The sequence below is a fragment of the Bos grunniens genome, chromosome 2 (assembly GCF_055505025.1).
Source record: "Bos grunniens cultivar Pamir isolate PY7600 chromosome 2, Bosgru_T2T1.0, whole genome shotgun sequence".
NCBI lineage: Eukaryota > Metazoa > Chordata > Mammalia > Artiodactyla > Bovidae > Bos > Bos grunniens.
This window is the reverse complement of record NC_141166.1, coordinates 130,928,151-130,955,890: the sequence shown is the minus strand read 5'-3', so window position 1 is coordinate 130,955,890 and position 27,740 is coordinate 130,928,151. Positions and strand designations below refer to the sequence as shown.

The following is a 27,740-nucleotide window of genomic DNA, read 5'->3' as shown; positions in this document are numbered from 1 at the left end:
AAAAAAAGAGTTTAGAGTGACCAACCTTCCTCCAGTGAAATAAAAATCATAATAATTCTTACAACTAGAATGAGGTGTGATTGATAGGTAAATTGCAACTCAAGTATGTAACTTGATGATATATAAATACATTGTGAAAGGAATATATTACGAAAGGATCCTCTGATTTTATTCATCTTATAACTTCTGTCTTTTTTGGTTGTGTATTTTAAACAATGTCTTCATATTTCCCCACTGCCGAGTCCTGGCAACCTCAATTCAAGGCTCTGAGTATACTTTATATTCAAGGCTCTGAATCATACTTTTTGTTTTAGTTGTTCCACAAAATAAGTGATATTATCCAGTATTTGTCTTTCCCCTCTGGATTATTTCACTTAGCATAACACCCTCCAGGTTCATCTGTATGTATCCTGCAAATGGCAGGATTTCCTTTTTTAAGATTGAATGATATTCTGTATTTTATATATATGTAATTTATACTGTGTGTATATTACATAATTACTGTATATAATATGCTATATATTCATATTATATATGTGTGTGAATATACACACACACACCACATTTTCTTTATCCATTTATCTATGGACAGACACATAGGTTGTTTCATGTCTTGACTATTGTGAATAATGCTGCAGCGAACATGGGAGTACAGATAACTCTTCAAGACAATAACTTCATTTTCTTTAGGTATATACCCAGAAGTGGAATTTCTAGATAATATGGTTCAGTTCAGTTCAGTTGCTCAGTCGGGTCTGACTCTTTGCGACCCCATGAACCGCAGCATGCCAGGCCTCCCTGTCCATCACCAACTCCCGGAGTCCACCCTGCTTTTAATTTCTTGAAGAACCTCCATACTATATTACAAAGGGGCTGTACCATTTTTCATTCCCACCAACAGTACAAGTATTCCCTTTTCTCCACATTCTTGCTAGTGTTCATCATTTGTCTCTTTAATGATAGACATCCTAACAGATGTGAGGTGAAACCTCATTGTGGTATTATTAACAGATGTTGAATACCTTTTCATGTACCTGTTGGCTATTTTATATACCTTATTTGGAGTAATGTTCAGGTCTTGTGCCCACTTTTCAATTGGATTGTTTTTTTTTTTTTTTGCTATTGAGTTGTGTGAATTTTTTGTATACAGTTGCCCCTTTGTATCCACAGGGGATTGTTTCCAAGACAATGCCCCCTCCCCTGTGCTATGGATACTAAAATCTATGGATGCTCACTGATGCATAGGTGGTTCAGTGGTAGAATTCTTGCTTGCCACATGGGGGGCCTGGGTTTGATTCCCAGCCCATGCAGCTTCAGTGTACCCTTTGGGTTCCCTGATGGCTCAGATGGTAATGAATCTGCCTTCAGTGTAGGAGACCCAGTTTTGATCCCTGGGTTGGGAAGATCCCCTAGAGAAGGGAATGGAAACCCACTTCAGTATGTTTGTCTGGAGAATTCCATGGACAGAGGAGCCTGGTGGGCTACAGTCTGTGGGATCACAGAGAGTCACAACTGAGTGGCTAGTCCCTCACATAAATGGCATAGTATTTGCATATAACCTATGCATATCTTCTTATAAACTTTAAATTATCTCTAGGTTACTTATCGGAGAAGGCAATGGCACCCCACTCCAGTACTCTTGCCTGGAAAATCCCATGGATGGAGAAGCCTGTTAGGCTGCAATCCATGGGGTCGCTAAGAGTCGGACACGACTGAGCGACTTCACTTTCCCTTTTCACTTTCATGCATTGGAGAAAGAAATGGCAACCCACTCCAGTGTTCTTGCCTGGAGAATCCCAGGGACGGGAGCCTGGTGGGCTGCTGTCTATGGGGTCGCACAGAGTCGGACACGACTGAAGTGACTTAGCATAGCATAGGTTACTTATACCTAATATGATGTAAATGCTGTGTAAATACAATGTAAATAGTTGCTGTTGTACAGCAAAATTCAAATTTTGGTTTTTGGATATTTTTGAAAATTTTCCTTCCAGATATTTTCAATTCAGTTGGTTGAATCTGCAGGTTTGGAGAGTTAAGTGTATTCTGGATATTAACCCCTTATCAGTTATATGACATTTCTCCCATTTCAGATGGTAGATGATTTCAGGTCTCCATTCTAGTCTTTAATCCATTTTAAGCTGATTTTTGTGTATGGTGTGAGGGATTTAGTTTCATTTTTCCCATGTGGCTAGTTTCATTTTTTCCCATTCCAGTTTTCACATATTGTGTGGCTTTATTAATGTTTATAGGCTCACTTTGCCTTTTTTTTTTTTTTTTGAGTGGGGTTCCATTGATTTTTTTATGCCAATACCATAGTGTTTGGATGACTGTAGCTTTGTAATATGATTTGAAGTCAGAAAGTATCATCCTTCCAGCTTTTGTTTTTCTTTCTCAAGATTGCTTTGGCTGTTTGGGGTCTTTTGTGGTTTCATACAATTTTTAAGATTATTCTATTTCTGTGAAAAATGCCAATGGAATTTTAAGAGATTATGTTAAATCTGTAGCTGCTTTGGGTATATGGACATCTAAACAACGTTAATTCTTTGAATTCATGAGCACAGAATATCTTTCCATAATATGTATCTTCTGCAGTTTCCTTCATCAGTGTCTTATAGTTGTGCATATGCAGCTCTTTCACCTCCTTGGTTAAATTTATTCTTAGCTATTTTTTTTGTTGATGCAGTTGTAAATGGGAGTGTTTTTAGGTTCTTTTTCTGAAAGTTATTTGTGTACAGAAACACAACTGACTTTTGTGTACTGATTTTGTATTCTGAATTTATTTACTAGTTTAAACAGTTTTTTGGTGGCATCTTTAGGATTTTCTATATATAAGATCATGTCATCTTCAGAGATAGTTTTACTTCCTTTCTGCTTTAGATCCTTTTATTTCTTTTTCTTGCTATTCTTTGGAACTCTGCATTCAGATGTTTATATCTTTCCTTTTCTCCTTTACTTTTCGCTTCTCTTCTTTTCACAGCTATATGTAAGACCTCCCCAGACAGCCATTTTGCTTTTTTGCATTTCTTTTCCATGGGGATGGTCTTGATCCCTGTCTCCTGTACAATGTCACGAACCTCATTCCATAGTTCATCAGGCACTCTATCTATCAGATCTAGGCCCTTAAATCTATTTCTTACTTCCACTGTATAATCATAAGGGATTTGATTTAGGTCATACCTGAATGGTCTAGTGGTTTTCCCTACTTTCTTCAATTTAAGTCTGAATTTGGCAATAAGGAGTTCATGGTCTGAGCCACAGTCAGCTCCTGGTCTTGTTTTTGCTGACTGTATAGAGCTTCTCCATCTTTGGCTGCAAAGAATAAAATCAATCTGATTTCGATGTTGACCATCTGATGATGTCCATGTATAGAGTCTTCTCTTGTGTTGTTGGAAGAGGGTGTTTGTTATGACCAGTGCATTTTCTTGGCAAAACTATTAGTCTTTACCCTGCTTCATTCCGTATTCCAAGGCCAAATGTGCCTGTTACTGCAGGTGTTCTTGACTTCCTACTTTTGCATTCCAGTCCCCTATAATGAAAAGGACATCTTTTTTAGGTGTTAGTTCTAAAAGGTCTTGTAGGTCTTCATAGAACCGTTCAACTTCAGCTTCTTCAGCGTTACTGGTTGGGGTATAGACTTGGATTACTATGGTATTGAATGGTTTGCCTTGGAAATGAACAGAGATCATTCTGTCATTTTTGAGATTGCATCCAAGTACTGCATTTCAGACTCTTTTGTTGACCATAATGGCTACTCCATTTCTTCTGAGGGATTCCTGCCCACAGTAGTAGATATAATAGTCATCTGAGTTAAATTCACCCATTCCAGTCCATTTCAGTTCGCTGATTTCTAGAATGTCGACATTCACTCTCGCCATCTCTTGTTTGACCACTTCCAATTTGCCTTGATTCATGAACCTGACATTCCAGGTTCCTATGCAATATTGCTCTTTACAGCATGGGACCTTGCTTCTATCACCAGTCACATCCACAGCTGGGTATTCTTTTTGCTTTGGCTCCATCCCTTCATTCTTTCTGGAGTTATTTCTCCACTGATCTCCAGTAGCATATTGGGCACCTACTGACCTGGGGAGTTTCTCTTTCAGTATCCTATCATTTTGCCTTTTCATGCTGTTCATGGGGTTCTCAAGGCAAGAATACTGAAGTGGTTTGCCATTCCCTTCTCCAGTGGACCACATTTTGTCAGATCTCTCCACCATGACCCGCCCGTCTTGGGTTGCCCCGTGGGCATGGCTTAGTTTCATCTTGACTAATTGCTTGGACTAGACTTTCTATGGTGAATAAAAGTGGTGAGAGTGGGCATCCTTATCTTACTCCTGATCATTAGAGGAAAAGCTTTCAGCTTTTCACTGTTGAGTATGATATTAGCTGTGGGCTTGTCATATATGGACTTTATTATGTTGAGGTACATTTCATCTACATTTAACTTGTTGAGGGTTTTTATTGTAAAAGAATGTCAAATTTTATCAAATGCTTTTTCTGCAACTATTGAGATGATCATGTGATTTTTATCCTTCATTTTGTTAATGTTGTACATCCTGTTGATTGCATATGTTGAGCCATTCTTGCATCTCGGGAATAAATCCTACTTGATCATTATATATGGTTCTTTTATTGTTGAATTTGGTTTCCTGATATTTTGTTTTTCACATGTGTGTTCATCAGGAATATTGTTCTGTAATATCCTTTTCTTATAGTGTTTTTGTCTAATAAGAATGATAGACATTTTTATTGCTAAGCCTGTTTGTGTGGATCAAGGTTACCTGATCTCAGAACATGAATCTGAGACAAGTATGCATTGAACTCTGGTATGATGGAACTAGACTTGAATGTGCAAGGATAAAGGGATCAGTCAGAGGCTAAAGGAAGGTATTGCAGTGCAGTTGCCCTGGGAAGTAAAAAGAACTGTATTGACAGGCAAAGTTGTCTTATAGAGAAAACAATAAAGTATATTAAGAGAGGGAGAATAATCAGACAAAAAAGGATATGGGGAATTCCCTCCTGGTCCAGTGGTTAAGACTAGGAGCATTCACTGCCAGGACCCGTGTTTGATCCCTGCTCAGGGAACTAAGATCCCACAAGCTGCATGGCATGGCCAAAAAAAGAGAAAAAGAGCCTCTTTAAAGAATAAAGATTGGTAACATGGCAGGATCTATAAAAGGAAGAATAGAGAGGAAATTTTCGTTGGATTTCTAAGTGTTTAGAATAAATTATACATTCATTTTCATTTGTGTTCACTAATGAAATGTTTTCAAAGGGGTGGAGATCTTTTTCTTCATAGAGAGGGTTAGGTTCCTGCCCTTCCCCCATAGCATTCTATCTACTTATATTTTGTTCTGCTCTTTGAGGAAAGAGTAAAGATTGCTTTTATTTGCAGAATTTCTCATAATAGATTTTTAGGGTTATCTCATTTCTCGGCAAACCTTTTTCATAGGTAAGCATGGGGTTCTGTTTTTCAAGATATGATGGATTACCCTCTAACAAATGTTTCTCCAACATTTAACCCCATGTCACCCATTGTCTGTCTTATTAGATAGGGCCTTTTAGCCTGTCCTTCCCTCTACTGTTTTCACCCTAGCTTTTAGCCCAGACATATCTAGTACAGAATTGGGGAGTGCTTCCATTTACTAAGCAGGAACTTCGCTTTACTGCTTGCCCTCTGCTCAATCCCTATCCTCACTTTTAGGTATTGATTTCTGAGAAGTAGGACTTTTAACTTTCCAAGAGTGTGGGTATTCTTGGCAACTTTCATAGACTTGCAGATTCTCAGATCTACAGAGAATTCTTTTCCTTTTTCCTTGGCCATTTCCTGTGGTCCTACTGGTCAGGATTTTGGTTCATTTCCTTTTTAACTGTGAAAGTGTTAGTCACTTAGTCGTGTCTGACTCTTTGCGACACCATGGACTATAGCCTGCCAGGATCCTCTGTCCATGGGATTCTCCAGGCAAGAATACTAGAGTGAGTTGCCATTCCCTTTCTCCAGGGGATCTTCCTGACCCAGGGATAGAACCCTGTTCTCCCACATTGTGGGCAGACTCTTTTCCATCTGAGCCATCAGGGAAGCATACTAGGTTCTTGGTCAAGTGGCATACAAGGTCTTGGTCTGTGCCATTCTCATCCTGCCTCTATTTTACCCCCACTGTGCTGAGTTGGATGATTTGTGGTCTAGAGGGCTTTGTGCCTTATTGATGCTTCAGATTATTTCACAGAGAAGAAAGGGGTAGGGGAGCTCCACTTGCCCATAAAACGAGCTCATTCTCCTGATATATGCACACAAGAGGTTTAAGACTAACTAGAGGTTCATTTTGATTTTAGCCATAATATGAGGTTGCTCTCAGCTGTTTCAACAACTAGCAAAAGTTACTGGATGTACTGGTGAGGCTCTGGGGATAAGATAGTGAGCAGGATAAATCTGTTTTCTTTCCTTATGGAGATTACTGTCTTGTGAGGCGAGTATACGGTGGTCTGGAAATACATGAGTCCCAGCCTTAACTGTGTATGTATGTGCAAGCACTTTAGTAATGGGGATGGTGTAGGGAAAGGATACTGGAGGAAGTTTTATTTAAGCTGAGACTTAAAGAAAAACCAACCAGGAACAAACAAGTTGGGATAGTGGACAAATGTGATATAGTTGTTGCAGGTGCATTAAAGAGGTTGATGGAGTATAGAAGATACTGTGTGAGAAGACAAGATTAATAGTATATGTGAAGCTGAGAAGATTCATGTTTGGGAAAAGTTAAATGTGCCTAGATTTGAGATTGTGAAGGAGAAAGTGGTTCAGATCTTTGGTTAGAGAGGAAAGCAAGAAGCCAGGTCAGTCCTCTTATATAAGATATATTAAGTTGTTTATCCTGATATCAAGAGGGAAAGCCATTTTTATTTCTTGTGGGAAGAACAGGTGTAGGGGGCATGGGTAGGTTCGGATGTAAAGAGATTATTCAGGAAGCTATTGTAGGGATCCAGGTGAGTGATTGTGGTGATGTTGAGCTAAGGAAGAGATAATGAAGGGGGAGAAAATTAGGTTTAAGGGAGATACTTAGGAGGAGACTTGTGGGATTCAGTGATGTATTAGGTGTGAGAGATAACGGAAAGATAGAGGCAAGGATTAATCCCAGATTTTTAGACTGGGCAGTGGGATGAACAATGGACTATTTAAGATGTGGGAGGAAGTATGGCTATGAAAAGAAGAGAAGTGAAAAGCAAAGGAGAAAAGGAAAGACATAAGCATCTGAATGCAGAGTTCCAAAGAATAGCAAGAAGAGATAAGAAAGCCTTCTTCAGTGATCAATGCATAAAAATAGAGGAAAACAACAGAATGGGAAAGACTAGAGATCTCTTCAAGGAAATTAGAGATACCAAGGGAACATTTCATGTAAAGATGGGCTCGATAAAGGACAGAAATGGTATGGACCTAACAGAAGCAGAAGATATTAGGAGGAGGTGGCAAGAATACACAGAAGAACTGTACAAAAAAGATCTTCATGACCCAGATAATCACAATGGTGTGATCACTGACCTAGAGCCAGACATCCTGGAATGTGAAGTCAAGTGGGCCTTAGAAAGCATCACTATGAACAAAGCTAGTGGAGGTGATGGAATTCCAGTGGAGCTGTTCCAAATCCTGAAAGATGATGCTGTGAAAGTGCTGCACTCAATATGCCAGCAAATTTGGAAAACTCAGCAGCGGCCACAGGACTGGAAAAGGTCAGTTTTCGTTCCAATCCCAAAGAAAGGCAATGCCAAAGAATGCTCAAACAACTACCGCACGATTGCACTCATCTCACATGCTAGTAAAGTAATGCTCAAAATTCTCCAAGCCAGGCTTCAGCAATATGTGAACTGTGAACTTCCTGATGTTCAAGCTGGTTTTAGAAAAGGCAGAGGAACCAGAGATCAAATTGCCAACATCCGCTGGATCATGGAAAAAGCAAGAGAGTTCCAGAAAAACATCTATTTCTGCTTTATTGACTATGCCAAAGCCTTTGACTGTGTGGATCACAGTAAGCTGTGGAAAATTCTGAAAGAGATGGGAATACCAGACCACCTGACCTGCCTCTTGAGAAACCTGTATGCAGGTCAGGAAGCAACAGTTAGAACTGGACATGGAACAACAGACTGGTTGCAATTAGGAAAAGGAGTTCGTCAAGGCTGTATATTGTCACCCTGCTTATTTAACTTCTATGCAGAAGTACATCATGAGAAATGGTGGACTGGAAGAAACACAAGCTGGAATCAAGATTGCCAGGAGAAATATCAATAACCTCAGATATACAGATAACACCACCCTTATGGCAGAAAGTGCAGAGGAACTAAAAAGCCTCTTGATGAAAGTGAAAGTGGAGAGTGAAAATGTTGGCTTAAAGCTCAACATTCAGAAAACGAAGATCATGGCATCCGGTCCCATCATTCATGGGCAATAGATGGGGAAACAGTGTCAGACTTCATTTTGGGGGGCTCCAAAATCACTGCAGATGGTGACTTCAGCCATGAAATTAAAAGACGCTTACTCCTTGGAAGGAAAGTTATGACCAACCTAGACAGCATATTGAAAAGCAGAGACATTACTTTGCCAACAAGGGTTCGTCTAGTCAACGCTATGGTTTTTCCAGTGGTCATGTATGGATGTGAGAGTTGGACTGTGAAGAAGGCTGAGCACCGAAGAATTGATGCATTTGAACTGTGGTGTTGGAGAAGACTCTTGAGAGTCCCTTGGACTGCAAGGAGATCCAACCAGTCCATTCTGAAGGAGATCAGCCCTGGGTGTTCTTTGGAAGGAATGATGCTAAAGCTGAAACTCCAGTACTTCGGCCACCTCATGAGAAGAGTTGACTCATTGGAAAAGACTGTGATGCTGGGAGGGATTGGGGGCAGGAGGAGAAGGGGACGACAGAGGATGAGATGGCTGGATGGCATCACTGACTCGATGGACGTGAGTCTGGGTGAACTCCGGGAGTTGGTGATGGATAGGGAGGCCTGGTGTGCTGCAATTCATGAGGTCGCAAAGAGTTGGACACGACTGAGTGACTGTTCTGATCTGATGGCGGGGGAGTGGATTGGAGAGAGAGTAAAGGGAGATGAATTTAATTTGGGCCTTGTTAGGTGTGAAATGCCTGTGGGCTTATCCATGTTGGAGTATGTTGTCTGAATAGCAGTGTTTCCTCAGTTCTGTAGGTCTGGAGCTCAGGGTGAAATGCCTGTGGGCTTATCCGTGTGGGAGTATGTTGTCTGAACAGCAGTGTTTCATCAGTTCTGCAGGTCTGGAGCTCAGGGTGCTGCCTAGGTAGGAAGTGTAACTTGAGGATTCAGGCACAGTATGCTTCATGATGTATGCTTCTGCAACGTGAATTAAGTCATAAGTGATTGGTAATGGGAAAATGATATTCAGTTCAGTTCAGTTGCTCAGTCGTTTCCGACTCTCTGCGACCCCACGAATCGCAGCATGCCAGGCCTCCCTGTCCAATCACCAACTCCTGGAGTTTACTCAAACTCATGTCCATTGAGTCGGTGATGCCATCCAGCCATCTCATCCTCTGTCGTCCCCTTCTCCTCCTGCTCCCAATCCCTCCCAGCATCAGGGTCTTTTCCAATGAGTCAGCTCTTCACATGAGGTGGCCAAAGTACTGGAGTTTCAGCTTCAACATCAGTCCTTCCAATGAACACCCAGGACTGATCTCCTTTAGGATGGACTGGTTGGATCTCCTTGCAGTCCAAGGGACTCTCAAGAGTCTTCTCTAACACCACAGTTCAAAAGCATCAATTCTTTGGCACTCAGCTTTCTTCACAGTCCATTCTCACATCCATACATGACCACTGGAAAAACCATACCCTTGACTAGATGGACCTTTATTGGGAAAGTAATGTCTCTGCTTTTTAATATGCCATCTAGGTTGGTCATAACTTTCCTCCCAAGGAAAGTTCATGGCTTTTAAGTTCATGGCTGCAGTCACCATCTGCAGTGATTTTGGAGCCCCAAAAAATAAAGTCAGCCACTGTTTCCACTTTTTCCCCATCTATTTCCCATAGGATAATGCAAAAATTAGATTGGTTCAAGTGCAATTTTCTTTTTTTTTCCTAGGCAAGGAGAGATAGGATATGGCAGTAGATATATAATCATCTAGTGGAGCTTCCCTGGTGGTTTAGATGGTAAAGAACCTGTCTGCAATGCGGGAGACCTGGGTTTGATCCCTGGGGCAGGGAAGATCCCCTGGAGAAGGAAGTGGCAACCCATTGCAATAGTCTTGCCTGGAGAATTCCACAGACAGAGGAGCCTGGTGGGCTACAGTCCATAGGGTCTCAAAGAGTCGGACATGACTTAGCAACCAACACTTCATTTCAGACAGGAAAAGAGCACTTAAGTAGCTCAGTCGTTACACTGTGAATATAAGTTTTCTTGTCTGTATTTTAAGAAAATTAAAAAAAAAAACCCCACAGAAACAAATGCCTGTAGCTGGGGGCGGGGGGGACCTCCTCCATTAGGCGAACTCCCAACTCCTGGCACTTGGTGTTTAATGGCAGTCCCACTGGCTCATAGCTACGCTTCAACCAGTGTCACAGTATCTTCTAGGCCCGCTCTGATTAAAGTATTGTCATTCTTTCTACTTAATTTTTGTGCATTTTAAATTTTGCTGTGGCATTCTTTATTCATATTGAGCTGGCAGTCCTAATCAAGTCCCTGGGACCATTTAGACTTTCTATTAGCACTCAGATTACAAAGCTGCATAGGTTTTGGGCAGACTGCTGAAACTATTTTTCTTATAAGATCTGTCCAGTTTTGTAGAGCCTGAGGATTTTTTCAGGAACTTATATTATAGCAGAGATACTTGTATTGAAAATTTGTCAGTAGAAAAGATTGTGCAAGGAAATGTGACGAAATAGAGTGAGAGCCAAAATAAGTCCAGAATGGAATACAAAAGTTTATTGGCCAGAGGCAAAACAAGGAGCCTATAAAAGACATTGAAAAAAGGGAGCCCAGAAGATTGGGGCAAACCAGAAGGATGGACTTGTCCTGGAAACCTTCATGTTGGTTTCTGTACCCCCAGAAACCTTTGATAATGTGCTTTGTGGTAGAGAACCATATTCCAGGTTCATTTGGTAAATTTCATTCACCAGACTTAGAAATCAGCTGTTTTTCCGAGGATGGATAGCCATAATATTCTTCTTCGTTGGTGTTTAGTCACCAAGTCATGTCCAGCTCTTTTGCAACCCCATGGACTGCAGCCTGCCAGGCTCCTGTGCCCTGGGATTTCCCAGGCACAAATACTGGAGTGGGTTGCCATGTCCTTCTCCAGGAAGATACCCTGCATTACAGGCAGATTCTTTACCACTGAGCTACCAGGCTGGCCCCAGTAATAGCCTGGCACTCGTTAAGTTTGTAACTGTTTTCTAGGCTTTTTTGAAGAGAACTTAGAATGTGTTTTGTTTTTAAGAGAAAACAGATCCTAAATTGAATACTTCCTATGCAAATTTAGATTCTTATTCCTTTGATATTTGTATCTTTCTTCCCATATATGTTGAATATCTTGTTTTTTAAAAAAGTAACATTTATATGGCTGTGCACCTGAAACTGTCACAACATGGTTAGCCAGCTATACTCCCAATATAAAATAAAAAGTAAAAATAACATTGTGACAAATTTGCTTTGTCCTAATGTGTGTAATAGTTTCAGAATAACAATAGCAACATTATTATGAAGAATAGTCACTTGAGATAATTGCTATCTTTGCCCTATACCAATTTATTTTAGTAACTTAGCTTTTTCATATTTTCCCAGAGTATTTGATTCTCATGAAACAATTATTTATTTATGACTGTTATTTGGTAAACTCTGAACTCAAAAGATCAGAGAGGTGAAAGTCGCTCAGTCATGTCCAACTCTTTGCGACCCCATGGATTATACATTCCATGGAATTCTCCAGGCCAGAATACTGGAGTTACTTTTCCCTTCTTCTCCAAGGGATCTTCCCAACCTAGGGATCGAATGCAGGTCTCCTGCATTGTGGGTGGATTCTTTACCAGCTGAGCCACAAGGGAAGCCCAAGAATACCGGAGTGAGTAGCCTTATCCCTTCTCTAGGGGATCTTCCCGACCCAGGAATTGAACCCAGGTCTCATGCATTACATGCAGATTGTTTACCGACTGAGCTATCAGGGAAGCCCTGCATCAGGCATATCAGAGAGTAGCTTTCAGGATGCTAATTAATATGGATATTAGTTAATGTTTTATGGAGTTAATAGAAATCTTTGGTAAATCTGAGGTCTATTAAGAGTTCCTCTATTATAATAACCCTTCTTGTTTGAATATATGATATAAGGCAGTGGTTTCTTAGAGCCTCTCTTTTTAAGCATCTATTAAATACATAGGGGCTTCTCTGGTGGCTCAGACAATGAAGAATCTCCCTGGAATGCAGGAGACCTGAGTTTGACCCCTGGGTGGAAAAGATCCTCTGGAGGAGGAAATGGCAACCCACTCCAGTATTCTTGCCTGGAGAATCCCATGGACAGAGGAGCCTTGCAGGCTACAGTCCATGCAGTCACAAATACAGATGTTTAAATATAATATGTGATAATGTTATATTGGGAGAATGTGATTATTGAGGTAAAAACCTTGAGTATGAATTTAGGAGGTGTGTGTAAGAGTTATTTATAATTTATGTTTTAAAGTATGATGTACCAAAATTCATATTTTACTCACTGGCTTTTTTATTGTGACATAATTGATGTATAATTAGTTTTAGGTGTACAACATAATAGTTTGATGTATGTATATGTTGTAAAACAATGTTAATACTCATCACTGCACATACTTGAAAAAAATGTTTTTTTCTTATGATGAAGACTTTTAAGATTTATTCTCTTAGCAACTTTCACATCTCTGTTTTTCGTTTAAAGCAGAACTGTACCTTCAAGGATGTTAGACTGTTAATTCATAAATAAGTTAAATATTTCTACCTCAATTATTTGTTTCTATTGAATATGTTTTGTCTAAACATAGCATGAACTATGTGCATCCAAAGCAGAATAAAAAAATGTGTCTGGTGCTAATCTCTGTAGTCTATCAGTATACATTAATGTTACATCGTCATTATGTTAATACCACTAATATGCAGTATTAGCCTGTTAATGTGAGAAGTGTCACACATTAATATTAATGTGAGAAGTGTCACACAATAAAATGTCATTGTTTTTACTGTGTAGGCTGCTAATTTAAAGCATGTGGACCTGAGATGCATTATGAAACTTATGATACTTATAATATTACATACCATAGTGAGATTATGTGTGATGAAAAATCTATTTGAATTTCTAACAAAAATATCTAATTTCAAAACACCATTTATAATCATGAATGATGGTGATAGAAGACTGTCTCACATACTCTCTGATACTGTGATGTACTGTTTGTTCTGGACAGGCGCTTACTCATTCTCTGTGATTATAATTTAAATTCATGAGTCTGTGTGTGAGCATTAGTCACATCACCCCATTGTCTGCCTTTCTGACTTTGTTGTTTTCTTTACTGTGGTTGTTGGTGCTGGTTACTCTGGAACATTTATTTTTATTCTCATTTTGGTTAAAAGGACTGTTTTATTGTGATTATTATTTATTATATTTATTATATATATATTTATATATATTATATATAATGTTTATATTTATTATATAAATAAATAAAATTTATTTATTATTTATATTTACTGTTGTTATTATTTATTTCTGTAAGTTTATTGTGTAAACTTACAGAAAAGTTGCAAAAGTAGTACAGAGAACTCTGATGTATCTTTCATCCACATTCCTTGTTATTTCCACATTTGCTTTATTTTCTCTTCTCTCCGAAATGTGTCTAGTTTCTGAACCATTTGGGAGAATGCTGGAGACATGATAATCCTCTGTTTCTAAATTATTCATTATGTATTGCCTTGGAATAAGGACACCAAAATCAGGAAATTTAATACCGAAATATCTGGAACATTTCTTTTTCAGCTACCAAACTAAATTGTTCTACGTGTGGTTTGTTTGTTTTGTGTTGGGAGATTAATCTTGTCTTTAGTGGAAATCATGGAACAATTGACTATATTAAATTAACTTTAAATACCTGTATAATTTTCAGTTTTTAAAAATTAATGTTGCTTTTTTGTCTAGAATAACAATATTGAAATACTGAAGTGATGCTTATTTCTAAAGCATCAGATAAACAGATTTGCATTTTGAAGGCTTTAATTTGGGGCTTCCGTGGTGGCTCAGTTGGTAAAGAATCCACCTGCCAATGTGAGAGATGCATGTTTGATCCCTGGATTGAGAAGATACCCTGGAGAAGGAAATGGCAAACCAGTATTCCTGCACAGAAAATCAAAGGACACAGGAGCCTGGCGGGCTATAGTCCATGGGGTTGCGAAAGAGTTGATTGCAAAAGAGTTGGACACAACTTAGTGATTAAACAACAACAAAATTTTGCTTTTTAAAGTAATTATAATGAGATCTTCTTTAAAAGCCTTAAAGCTATACCAGCCTTTCCTGTCATTAAACAGTCTGGAAACTCACCTGGCTACGTCTCTTAATTTAAAAAAAGTTTTAGATTGCCTAAGTTTTGCCTTTAAGAATGTGAAGCTTAAAGTAGGTTACAAGTTTGCCTACATTCATATATTCAGTTATTCATGCTTATCCACATTCGTATTCTCTATATGAGATTATAAATATGGATCAGACTCATTTTATCTGCACATGCTCATACAGTATTGCAATTAAAATTATTTAATAATAATCCAGCTAAAAAGCAATGTCAGAATGCTTGCAATATCATAATTATAAGACCCAGAAAGATTAAATGTAAAATAACAGAAAAAGATACCATACCAATACAGAATAAAGCTAATGGTTATTTTTATATCAAATAAGGGATGTGCTTGCATGTGTGCTAAGTCGCTTCTGTTGTGTCTGACTCTTTGCCACTCCATGGACTGTAGCCTGCCAGGCTCCCCAGTTCATGGAATTCTCCAGGCAAGAATACTGGAGTGGGTTGCCATGCCCTCCTCCAGGGGATCTTCCTCACCCAGGGATCGAACCCACATCTCTTTTGTGTCCTATATTGGCAAATGGGTTCTTTACCACTAGTGCCACCTGGGAAGCCCCAAGTAAGGTACATTTTATGGCAAAAACTTGTACTTGGTTTAGAAGGACATTTCACAGGTATAAAAATAGGTATAACAAATCTAAATTTGTATGTCCTGTGAATCTTTCTATTGTGTATTTTTTCTATTAGGCTTTAGTCATGTGGTCTTATGTTGGATTATTTCTAATCAAGTGCTGGTTATTTATGATTGACTTATTTCTACTTCAGTATTATTTGAGCCCTAAGATATAATCTCCTGACCTTTGTATCTAGTAGTATTTAGGCTAAGGGCTCTAGCATCCCAGATCATCTCAATTCAGTCAGGAATGAGAGGCTTTGAAGCTGATCTTCACTTCGTGTGAAGGATTATTTGAATCCAGGCCACTGTAACTCATAATGTATAACATTTGGGGGCTCAATTCAGCAAGCCCTAAATTTCAGTTCTTGTTCTCTCAGCAGGTAGGACTTAGTTCAGTTCATTGAAAATTGTTCAGCCTTTCTCCTTAAGATCAGTGAGATCACATTCTGAAAGTAATCTTATTGATTATAATCAACATAGAAAGATATTTTATAAGTATTGTGTAAAACCGTTTCTAGCAATGAAGCAGAACAGAATTACTTAATGAGTTTTGTAACATATGACTCTGAGAAACAGTGGGAACAAGCCTCTGCCTCTTAAGATAACTCTAGTGGTGTGATATTTTCAAACATTTAAAAATGTGTGGTCTTTCAAAAAATTGGAAAGTCCTTAAAGGAGAAATAGACAAAATCACAATCCTAGGAGAAGTTTTGAATATACTAATTTCAATAACAGATGAAACAGACATAAACAGTATATATATATGTGTATACGATCATTTTACATGCAAGCACATGATTTGAACATTGTTCAGTGAACTTGATCCAGTTAATATGTATTCAATAACTTTCATGTTCATTTCATGTGTGCATGGAGCATTTACCAAAATTGGCCCTAGAATTAGTCTCAGCATATTTCAAAGGCTTAATCTGACAGGCTGTTCTCTGGCCCCAAAGGAATTAAGCTAGTTTTCAATAACAAGTGAAAGTATTAGTCTCTCAGTTACGTAAGACTCTTTGCAACCCCTTGGACTATAGCTCACCAGGCTCCTCTGTCCATAGAATTCTGCAGGCAAGAACAAGCCCTAAGTGGGCCTTAGGAAGCATTGCTACGAACAAAGCTAGTGGAGGTGGTGGAATTCCAGCTGAGCTATTTCAAATCCTAAAAAATGATGCTGTGAAAGTGCACTCAATATGCCAGCAAATTTGGAAAACTCAGCAGTGGCCACAGGACTGGAAAAGGTCAGTTTTCATTCCAATCCCAAAGAAAGGCAATGCCAAAGAATGTTCAAACTACCACACAATTGGACTCATCTCACATACTCGTAAAGTAATGCTCAAAATTCTCCAATCTAGGTTTCAATAATACATGAACAGAGAACTTCCAGATGTTCAAGCTGGATTTAGAAAAGGCAGAGGAACCAGAGATCAAATTGTCAACGTCTGTGGGATCATCGGAAAAGCAGGAGAATTCCAGAAAAACATCTCCTTTGCTTTATTGACTATGCCAAAGCCTTTGACTGTGTGGATCACAACAAACTGTGGAAAATTCTTAAAGAGATTGGAATACTGGAGCACCTTACCTGCCTCCTGAGGAATCTGTATGCAGGTCAAAAAGCAACAGTTAGAACCAGACGTGAAACAACGAACTGGTTCAAAATTGGGGAAAGAGAATGTCAAGGCTGTATACTGTCACCCTGATTATTTAACTTATATGCAGAGTACATCATACGAAATGCTGGGCTGGATGACTCACAAGCTGGAGTCAGGATTGTGGGGAGAAATATGAATAACCTCAGGTATGCAGATGATATCACCTTCATGGCAGAAAGTTAAGAGGAACTAAAGAGCCCCTTTATGAGGGTGAAAGAGGAGAGTGAAAAACCTGGCTTAAAACTCAGTATTCAGAAAACTAAGGTCATGGCATCTAGTTCCATCACTTCATGGCAAATAGATGGGGAAAGAATGGAAATAGTGACAGACTTTATTTTCTTGGGCTCCAGAATCACTGCAGATGGTGACTACAGCCATGAAATTAAAAGATCCTTGCTCCTTGGAAGAAAAGCTATGACAAACCTAGACAGCATGTTGAAAAGCAGAGAGTTCACTTTGTTGACAAAGGTCTGTGTAGTCAAAGCTGTGTTTTTTCCAGTAGTCATGTATGGATGTGAGAGTTGGACCATAAAGAAAGCTGAGCGCTGAAGAATTGATGCTTTCAAACTGTGGTGCTGGAGAAGACTCTTGAAAATCCCTTGGACAGCAAGGAGATTAAACCAGTAAATCCTAAAGGAAATCAGTCCTGAATATTCATTGGGAGGACTGATGCTGAAGCTGAAGCTCCAACACTTTGGTCACCTGATGCAAAGAGCCGACTCACTGGTGCTGGGAAAGATTGAGGGCAGAGGAGAACGGGATGACAGAAGATGAGATGGTTGGATGGCATCATCAACTTAATGAACATGAGTCTGAACAAATCCCTTGAGATAGTGAAGGACAGGGAAGCCTGACGTGCTGCAGTCCATGGGGTTGCAAAGAGTTGGACATGACTGAGTGACCGAATGACAACGAAAACATTGTAATAAACAAAATTGCAGAGTAGAATGTGAGGCAAGGGTTCTTACAATAATACAAAAAATTATTAATAAAACTCGTGCATGTGTGCATGCCAATTCGTTTCACTCATGTCCCACTCTTTGTGACCCCATGAACCGTAGCCTGCCAGGCTCCACTCTCCATGGAGTTCTCCAGGCCAGAATACTGGAATGGGTAGCTGTTCCCTTCCTTCGGGGCATTTCCCAACCTGGGGATTGAACCCAGGTCTCCCACACTGCAGGCAGATACTTTACCATCTGAGCCACCAGGGAAGCCAAAGATAGAATTCACTGGTTCAGAAGGATTAAGAATAAGTAGATGTTTTGAGTATTGTGAAAAGAACATAACGTAGGAAATGTATGTCACAATGTGAGCATTGATACAAACTTGAATTCTTTGTAATCACATATGTACCTCTTATTTTATTCAAATATGTCTGTTTATTCCAGAGATGTCTCTTAAGTTTGTCCTTTTCAGTGTGTTTATCAAATCAGAAAAGAATTTCAGCCAAATCTTTTTATTTTGTAAAACTTTTGCATACTAATCAGTTTTAAGAGTTAAACAGTTCCTAAGTGGTATGTCTGAGAAAAATGTTGCTAATTTTATTTGATGGAATAATGTGAATAAATAAAATGTGTGAATATTCTATTTAAGGCCACTGAAATTTGCTAGAAGAGCTTGGTTATGCTTTTTTGATGATTCGTCCCACTGAGAACAGCCAGTGGTTCTGTGAATAGTCAGTACTCTGTAATGCTGAGTCTGGTTTGAAATGAGAAGGAATTGGGGGAGAGGATATGAAGTAGAACACAGGACACTGATGAAAGGTGGCTTGCTGCTAAAACAAATCTGTTCCATATATCAGGAATACCCATATATCTTTTTGCTTAGTAAGTTCTGAAATTGTGCGGTTTAGGTTTTCCCTCTCATCTGTCTCCTGAAATTTCCTTTAAAGATATGCTTTATGAGGTGTTATAGATAATGCATATTATGTATGTCTTTATATATAATATATATGGATAATTTACTTGGCTTTTAATGTTTATAAATGTGAGAGTTTAATTTTTTTTTTTTTTTTTTACCCCCACATTATTTTTAAGTGATTTTTTGCCTTTTTCCTAGGGAGTTGGTGTCTCAGTTCATGGGCAATTCCGAGTGGCTACCGAAAAGTCTGTTTTTGCGATGCCAGAAACAGCAATAGGTAAACTAAAACAAAAACCACCACAATAATTACTTTTAGAATGATCAGATTTTGATACTTTTCAAATTACATTGTTATTGAAGGAATCGATGGAATTTTGTGTGAGCTACAGCAAAGAAAGAACTTTTAAAACAAAATTATTATAGGAAGATACCTGAGAGTTTATATTAGCTCACAGGTTTATCTGAAAACAGAAAAGCAAGCATATTTAACTGGAAACACTAGCACATTGTAGTTGATTTTATTTATTTATTCTTATTGAAGTGTACTTGCTTTACAATGCTGTGCTAAGTTCTGCTGTACATATATTTAATTTTAGATAAAAAATTATTAGAGGAAATATTCTTGCATTCAGATCTAGTCTTAATTTGGAATTAACTTTTTATGTGGTGTGAGGTGTGGGTCAAAGGTATAGATCAAAGTTTAGGTCAAAGGTATAGATCAAAGTTTATATTTGCTTATGGAGATTAAATCATTCCCACATTATTTTTTGGAAAAAGCTGCTGTTTCTCCACTGATTGCCTTTATGCCTTTGTAAGTGCCAATCATGGTGCTAATGCCCTGCTGTTTTGATTACTGTTGCTTTACAGTAAGTCCTGATCAAGTAATGATAATCCTCTAATTTTGTTCTGTTTTTTCCCCTCCCAAATTGTTTTGGCTATACAGATCATTTGTATTTCTGTATGAATTTTAGAGTTGTCAGGCAAGTGTATTCTCCTTGGTTCTGTCTCATCACAACAAATATTTGGAGTGATGGACATTAAAGCCCTCCGTGCGTCACAGCTCTTGGGTCTTGAACAGACTGTGTTATTGCTCTTAGACAGATCAGTGTTACAGCTCTATTTTATTTAGAAAATAGCAGGAAAATCCATCCTCGAGGCATGAGGGCATGCCGACCGGAAGACACGAAGAGAAAAGAGTTGGAGAATGCGTCAGTGCGCGGGGGAGAGAGAGAGAGAGACCTAGTCCTTTGGCTCCTCCTTTTATATGTTTTTTCCTCCCCCTGGGCCTGCCCTATGTAAATTGGGCTAGCCAGGAGTGCTGTTTGTTCTACCTGAGGCCCTCACTCTGGTCCTCGGACCTTCTTTTGACCTTCCTTTGTTCTATTTTCGTGGGCTTTTCCCTTCCTTGTCTTTTAGCCACCTCCATTTTGGACTCCTGTTTCCTATTCTAACTACCTAACAGAATGATTTTGTAAGTTTGAACAAGAAAACCTATTAGAATTTTTATTTGGCTTGTCTGCTGCTGCTGCTGCTGCTAAGTTGCTTCAGTTGTGTCCGACCCTGTGTGACCCCATAGACGGCAGCCCACCAGGCTCCCCCGTCCCTGGGATTCTCTAGGCAAGAACACTGGAGTGGGTCGCCATTTCCTTCTCCAATGCATGAAAGTGAAAAGCGAAAGGGAAGTCGCTCAGTCATGTCTGACTCTTAGCGACCCCATGGACTGCAGCCCACCAGGCTCCTCCATCCATTGGCTTGTCTAGGATCTATCAATTTAGGGAGAATTGACATCTTAACAATATTGAGTCTTTAAACTTGTGAGCAAGGTATATCTTTCCATTTATTTAGATCTTCTTTAATTTCTTGAAGCCAAATTTTGTAGTTTTCAATTTTGTATACATCCTTTGTCAGATTTTTTCCTTAAGAATTTAATATTGTTCAATGATATTATAAATGATATTTAAAAAATCTAGTTGTGATTGTTAGTTATCAATATGTAGAAAATGACTTTTGTAGTTTGTATCCTGGGAGAAGGAAAAGGCAGCCCACTCCAGTATTCTTGTCTAGAGTATCTCCATGGACAGAGGCGCCTGGAAGGCTCCAGTCCATGAGGCCGCAAGAGTCAGATACGACTTAGTGACTACACCACCACTACCACTTCATATCCTGCAGTGATAGATTCACTTATTAGTTCTAGTAGATGTTTTGTAGATTGAATTGGATTTTCTAAATATAGTTATGTTCTTTACAAGTAAAGTATGTTTTACTTTTTTTCTTTCCCATCTGGATACTTTTTATTTTTTCTTGTCTAATTCTGCTGGGTAGAACCTCTAATACAGTGTTGAACAGATATGTTGAGAATGGACCTTCAAACATTCAGTCTTCACCAATTAAGTATAATGTTAGATATAGGTTTTTCATAGATGCCCTTTATGAGGATGAGGAACTTTCCTTCTATTGCTTGATTTCTGGGGGATTTTATTAGGAACGGATTTTAGATTTTGTCTTTTTTTCCTGCATCTGTTCATATGACCGCTGGTTTTTTTTTCTTTTCTTTTCTTTTTTAGTTTTTCTTTTTTAGTTTATTGTTAAAGGTGAATTACTTGATTGTTTTTTCAACAGTAAACTAACTCTGCATGCTGGGATAAATCTCACTCTAGTATGTTGTGTTCTACTTTTTAATATGTTGTTGGGTTTGGTTCACTGAAATTTTATTTGGAATTTCTGCATCTGTGTTCATGAGGTGTATTGATCTGTAGTTTTCTAGTAATATCCTTGCTTCTTTTTGATGCAGGATAATGCTGGCTTCATTTCTTGAAAAGTTTTTGTAGAATTGGTTCTTTTTATTTTTTTCCCCCACTGGTTTGGTAGAATTCACCAGTGAAACCATCTAGGCTTGGAGTTTCCTTTTCTAGGCCTGGTAAGGTTTTTAGCTACAAATTAAAATCTTTAATCGATGTAGAATTTTCAAGTTGTCTGTTTCTTCTTGCACAAGATTTGGTCATTTGAGTCTTTTAAAAGTTTGTCCATTTACTAGCATAAAGTTAATTTCCTTATTAGCTTTTCAGTATCTGTAGAACCAGTATCTGGGTCTCTCATTCTTGATATTAGTAACTGTCTTCTGTTTTTTTTCTGATCAATCGAATTAGCATTTTGTTAATTTTATTGATCTCAACATTTTTTTTGGTTTTATTTATTTTCTATTTTATTGATTTCTGCTCTGATATTTATTACTCCTTTCTACTTTCAGTTTCACCTCTTTCTCCAGTCCCCTAAGGTTAAACCTGAGGTCAGGTATAGAATTCTGTTCTGATGTTTAAATGTGATCTTACCCTTATCTTGGTTCCTCTGTGGGTTTTTTTTTTGGTTTTTTTTTTTTTTTTACTTTCTATGGCTGCTCTTAAAACTTTCTGTTGATCATTTGATTACGATGTACCTTTGTGTAGCTTTCTTCATGTTTCTTATGTTTGTGCGTGTATATTTTTTAATGGTTGTGCTTGTCTAGTTATGTTTATAGTTTTTGTCAGATTTGGAAATTTTGACATTATTTCTTCAAATATTTTTGTGTTCCACTGTTTCCTTTACAGGAACTCCATTTAAACTTTTATTAGGCTCACTCATGCATTATTCATTTTTAAAAATTTTCTTCTTTTCACCTTGTTGTTGTTCATTCGCTAAGTCGTGATACTTGCTCTTCCTATATCTTCAAGTTCACTAATCCTTTCTTTTACAAAGTTAAAATTGCTCTTAGTCCCATTTAGGTATTTTTTTAGCTTATACATTCATCTTAGTTTTCATCTGTAGTACTATCATGTGGGTGTTTTTTAAAAATATCTTTTTTGTTTTTAGCTTTTTGAACATAAGGTACGTGTATATTATAACTGTGTTGATCTCCTTGTTTGCTAATTCTCATGTATATGTCAGTTCTGAGTCAATTTTGATTGTTATATCATGTCATTATGGGTAGCATCTTCCTGGTTTTAGATACCTGGTATTTTCTTATTGGATCCTAGACATTGTAAGCTTTACTTTGTTGGGTGCTGGCTACTTTTGTATAGATGATTCCTAACTTATGATGGTCTGACTTATGACTTTACAATGGTGCAAAAGCAATATACATGTAGTAGAAACTGTTCTTTGAATTTTGACCTTTTCCTTGGCTGGCCATATCTGGTATCATACTCCTGTGATGCTGGGCAGTAGCAGTGAGTCATTCGTCTTAGGCAGTCATCTAATCACTAAGATAAATATCTGGTACTTGGAACCATTTTGTTTTTCACTTTTAGTGTAATATTCAATAAATTATATGAGATATTCCATCAGTTCAGTTCAGTCGCTCAGTCATGTCCAACTCGTTGCAGCCCCCATGAATCGCAGCATGCCAGGCCTCCCTGTCCATCACCAAATTCCAGAGTTCACCCAAACTCACGTGCATTGAGTCGGTGATGCCATCTAGCCATCTCATCCTCTGAGATATTCAATATTTTATTAAAAAATAAGCCTTGTGTTAGATGATTTTGCCCAACTGTAGGCTAATGTAAGTGTTCTAAGCACATTTAAGGTAGGCTAGGCTAAGCTCCAGTACTTTGGCCACCTCATGCAAAGAGGTGACTCATTGGAAAAGACTCTGATGCTGGGAGGGATTGGGGGCAGGAGGAAAAGGGGACAACAGAGGATGAGATGGCTGGATGGTATCACTGACTCGATGGACGTGAGTTTGAGTGAACTCTGGGAGATGGTGATGGACAGGGAGGCCTGGCGTGCTGCAATTCATGGGGTCGCAAAGAGTCTGACATGACTGAGCGACTGATCTGAACTGAACTGAACTGAGGCTAAGCTATGATTTTTTGATAGATTAGGTGTATTAAATGCATTTTTGACTTACGGTATTTTCAGTTTATGATGGATTTATCAGAATGTGACCCCTACACACAACCCCAATGTAAGTTGAGGAAGATCTGCATTCTTGTAAATGTTCTTTACTTTGCTTCTAGGATGAGGTTAAGTTACTTGGAAATAGTTTGTTCAGGTCTTTTAGGTTTTTTGTTTGTTTGTTTGTTTTTAATATAGGATTGGAGCAGTGTTCAGACTAGGGCTAATTATTTCCTACTACTGAAGCAAGACCCTTCTTTGCATTCTACTCGGTACCTCCACGAATCCTGAGCTTTCATGGTCTGGTTGGTGGGAACAGGTACTATTCTCAGCCCTGTATAGATTCCCAGTACCGTTCTCTGTAATCATTCCTTGTGGTTCTTTCCTTAACCTCACAGTTTCTTCATTGAACACATGTATTTATCAGTACCAAGCTGGGGATTTAAGGGAGACACTCTGCAGATCTCCAGTGTTTTCTCTCTGTGCAGCCCTCTCCTCTCTGGTACTCTGTTCTGGGAATTCTTTCTCCCTGAATTTTTAGCTTAATTCCCCTCAAATCTAGGACTGTTTTGGGCCTGGACAGTATCTCCAGGCATTAAGATGGAGCTTTTGTAGGGCTTGTTGTTTAGTCTCTTCATTGTGTCTGACTCTCTGAGACCCCATGGACTATAGCCCACCAGGCTCCTCTGTCCATGGGATTTCCCAGGCAGGAATACTGGAATGGGTTACCATTTCCTTCTCTAGGAGATCTTCCAGACCCAGGGATCAAACCCGTGTCTCCTGCATTAACAGGTGGGTTCTTTACTACTGAGCTACCAAGGAAGCTTTTAAGTAGGGTTTACCTCACTTGTTTTCAGATATTCAGACATCACTTTCCTTTACTGCTTGGTGGTCCAGTATGTTGAAAACTTATTTCATATACTGCAGTTGTTTTTCTATACTTATTTCAGGTGAAGAGTAAATTCTGTCCTTCTTACTCCATCTTACTCAAAGTGTAATTCTCCTGGATGGCTATTTTTAGCTTCATTTCAGTTCAGTACAGTCACTAATTCTGTCTGACCCTTTGCAGCATGCCATAGACTGCAGCACGCCAGGCTTCTCTGTCCATCACCAACTCCTGGAGCTTACTCAAACTCATGTCCATAGAGTCGGTGATGCCATCCAACCATGTCATCTTCTGTCGTCCCCTTCTCCTCCTGCCCTCAATCTTTCCCAGCATCAGGGTCTTTTCAAATGAGTCAGTTCTTCACCTCAGATGGCCAAAGTATTGGAGTTTCATCTTCAACATCAGTCCTTCCAATGAATATTCAGGACTGATTTCCTTTAGGATGGACTGGTTGGATCTCCTTGCAATCCAAGTTATTCTCGAGTCTTCTCCAACACCACAGTTCAAAAGCATCAATTTTTCGGCACTCAGCATTCTTTATAGCCCAACTCTCACATCCATACATGACTACCATAGCTATGGAAAAACCATAGCTTTGACTAGACAGACCTTTGTTGGCAAAGTAATGTCTCTGCTTTTTAATATGTTGTCTAGGTTGGTCATAACATATCTTCCAAGGAGCAAGAGTCTTTTATTTTCATGGCTGCAGTCACCATCTGCAGTAATTTTAGAGCCCAAGAAAATAAAGTCTCTCACTGCTTCCATTATTTCCCATCTCTTTGCCACAAAGTGATGGGACTGGATGCCATGATCTTAGTTTTCTGAATGTTGAGTTTTAAGCCAGGTTTTTCCCTCTCCTCTTTCACTTTCATCAAGAGGCTTTTTAGTTCTTCTTGACTTTGTACCATAAGGGTGGTGTTATCTGCATATCTGAGGTTATTGATATTTCTCCTGGCAATCTTGATTCCAGCTTGTGCTTCCTATAGCCCAGCATTTCTCATGATGTACTCTTTGTATAAGTTAAATAAGCAGGGTCACAACATACAGCCTTGACATACTCCTTTTCCTGTTTGGAACCAGTCTGTTGTTCCATGTCCAGTTCTAACTGTTGCTTCCTGACCTGCATACAGATTTCTCAGGAGGCAGGTCAGGTGGTCTGGTATTTCCATCTCTTTCAGAAATTTCCAGTTTCTTGTGATCTGCAGTCAAAGGCTTTGGCATAGTCAATAAAGCAGAAGTAGATGTTTTTCTGGAATTCTCTTGCTTTTTTGATGATCCAACGAGTGTTGGCAATTTGATCTCTGGTTCCCTTGCTTTTTCTAAATCCAGCTTGAACATCTGGAAGTTTACAGTTCATGTACTGTTGAAACTTGGCTTGGAGAATTTTGAGCATTACTTTGCTAGTGTGTGCTGCTGCTGCTGCTGCTAAGTTGCTTCAGTCGTATCCGACTCTGTGCGACCCCATATACGGCAGCCCACCAGGCTCCCCTGTCCCTGGGATTTTCAAGGCAAGAACACTGGAGTGGGTTGCGAGTGCAATTGTGTGGTAATTTGAGCATTTTTTGGCATTGCCTTTCTTTGGGATTGGAATGAAAACAGACCTTTTCCAGTCCTGTGGCCACTGCTGAGTTTTCCAAATTTGCTGGCATATTGAGTGCAGCACTTTCACTGCATCATCTTTTAGGATTTGAAGTAGCTCATTTGGAATTCCATCACCTCCACTAGCTTTGTTCATAGTGATGCTTTCTAAGGCCCACTTGACTTCACATTCCAAGATGTCTGGCTTTAGGTGAGTGATCCTGGTTATCTGGGTCGTGAAGATCTTTTTTGTATAGTTCTTCTGTATATTCTTGGTACCTCTTCTATTCTGCTTCTGTTAGGTCCATAACCACTTCTGTCCTTTATTGTGCCCATCTTTGCATGAAATGTTCCCTTGGTATCTGTAATTTTCTTGAAGAAATCTCTAGTCTTTCCATTGTATTGTTTTCCTCTATTTCTTTGCACTGATCACTGAGGAAGGCTTTCTTATCTCTCCTTGCTATTCTTTGAAACTTTGCCTTCAGATGGATATATCTTTCCTTTTCTTCTTTACCTTTTGCATCTTTTCTTTTCTCAGCCCTTTGTAAGCCCTCCTCAGACAACCATTTTACCTTTTTGCATTTCTTTTTCTTAGGAATGATCTTGATCACTGCCTCCTGTACAGGGTCACAAACCTCCATCCATAGTTCTTCAGACACTCTGTCTATCAGATCTAATCCCTTGAATCTATTTGTTACTTCCACTGTATAATCATAAAGGATTTGTTTTAGGTCATAACCAAATGGTCTATTTTAGCTTAGATGATTAAAGAAGTTGTCCACGGAGATGTCTTTAAGCTGAGATTTGAATGACAGGAAGCAAGCAGCTATATTAATATCTTTTATAAGAGAACACTTTGCATTAAGAAAAGTTAGTCTAAAGCAAGAATGAAGCCTTACTTTATTTGTTCAAGGAACCAAATAGTGTCTGCTGTCTGAATCGGGGGCAGAGTGATACACTGTGGTCTTCCAGAGCTACACAGGCAACTCAGGTGAAGAGTTTGGATTTAAACGTAAATGTTATGGGAAACTGTGGGAGAGTTTAAAGCAGAGAGTGACGTGGTCTGGTATACATTCTGATACCACTCTGACTGCTTTAAGGAAAATGGATTGTATGTGTGCAAGAGTAATGGCAGAGAGGCTTGTTAGAAGGTTATTACATTAATCTAGAGCTCTGTTATCTAATTCTGTAGCCACTAATCACATATGACTGTTTAATTTAAATAAATTCAGTTCCTCAGTTGCACCAGCCATATTTCAAGTGTTTAATAGCCATATCTAGTGGCAGCATAGATTACAGAACATTTTTACCATCAGAGAAAATTCTATTGAACAGCACAAGTCTAGAGAGAGAGAATTTTAGGCTTGGAGTGATAAGAAGCACTAAAGTTGGAATAGAGAGGATATATTTGGAAAATGTTTGGAGTTAACTTGTGATGTAGTGAATCAGGAATAACTTCAAGGTATTTAGCTAGTGCTGCTAGATGGCTATAAGGCCACTAGAGAAGGAGCAGTGTGGTTGGAGGAATGTGACTCAAGGCTTGTGTTTGCCATGTTATATCTGGGATGTTTATTATCTGTGTGGTTAAATGCAGATATGAGAGTTCATATCCAGGAGAAAAAACCATAACTAGATAGATAGATTTGGGTCTTTATTGAGCTGCCAAAGCAAAATACCAAGACTGGGTAGCTTA

General features: G+C 38.8%; 1 protein-coding gene across 12 annotated transcripts in view; it reads left to right on the top strand.

Annotated features, from left to right (window-relative positions):
- HIBCH (3-hydroxyisobutyryl-CoA hydrolase) overlaps positions 1-27,740 on the top strand; it is a 124,231-nt gene that overhangs the window by 53,431 nt on the left and 43,060 nt on the right. For all 12 annotated transcript variants that reach the window (XM_086361990.1, XM_086361979.1, XM_086362053.1 and 9 more), the window contains one exon: positions 18,913-18,991. In XM_086361990.1, coding sequence (XP_086218116.1) covers positions 18,913-18,991 — 79 coding nt within the window. The remainder of the gene's footprint in view (positions 1-18,912; positions 18,992-27,740) is intronic.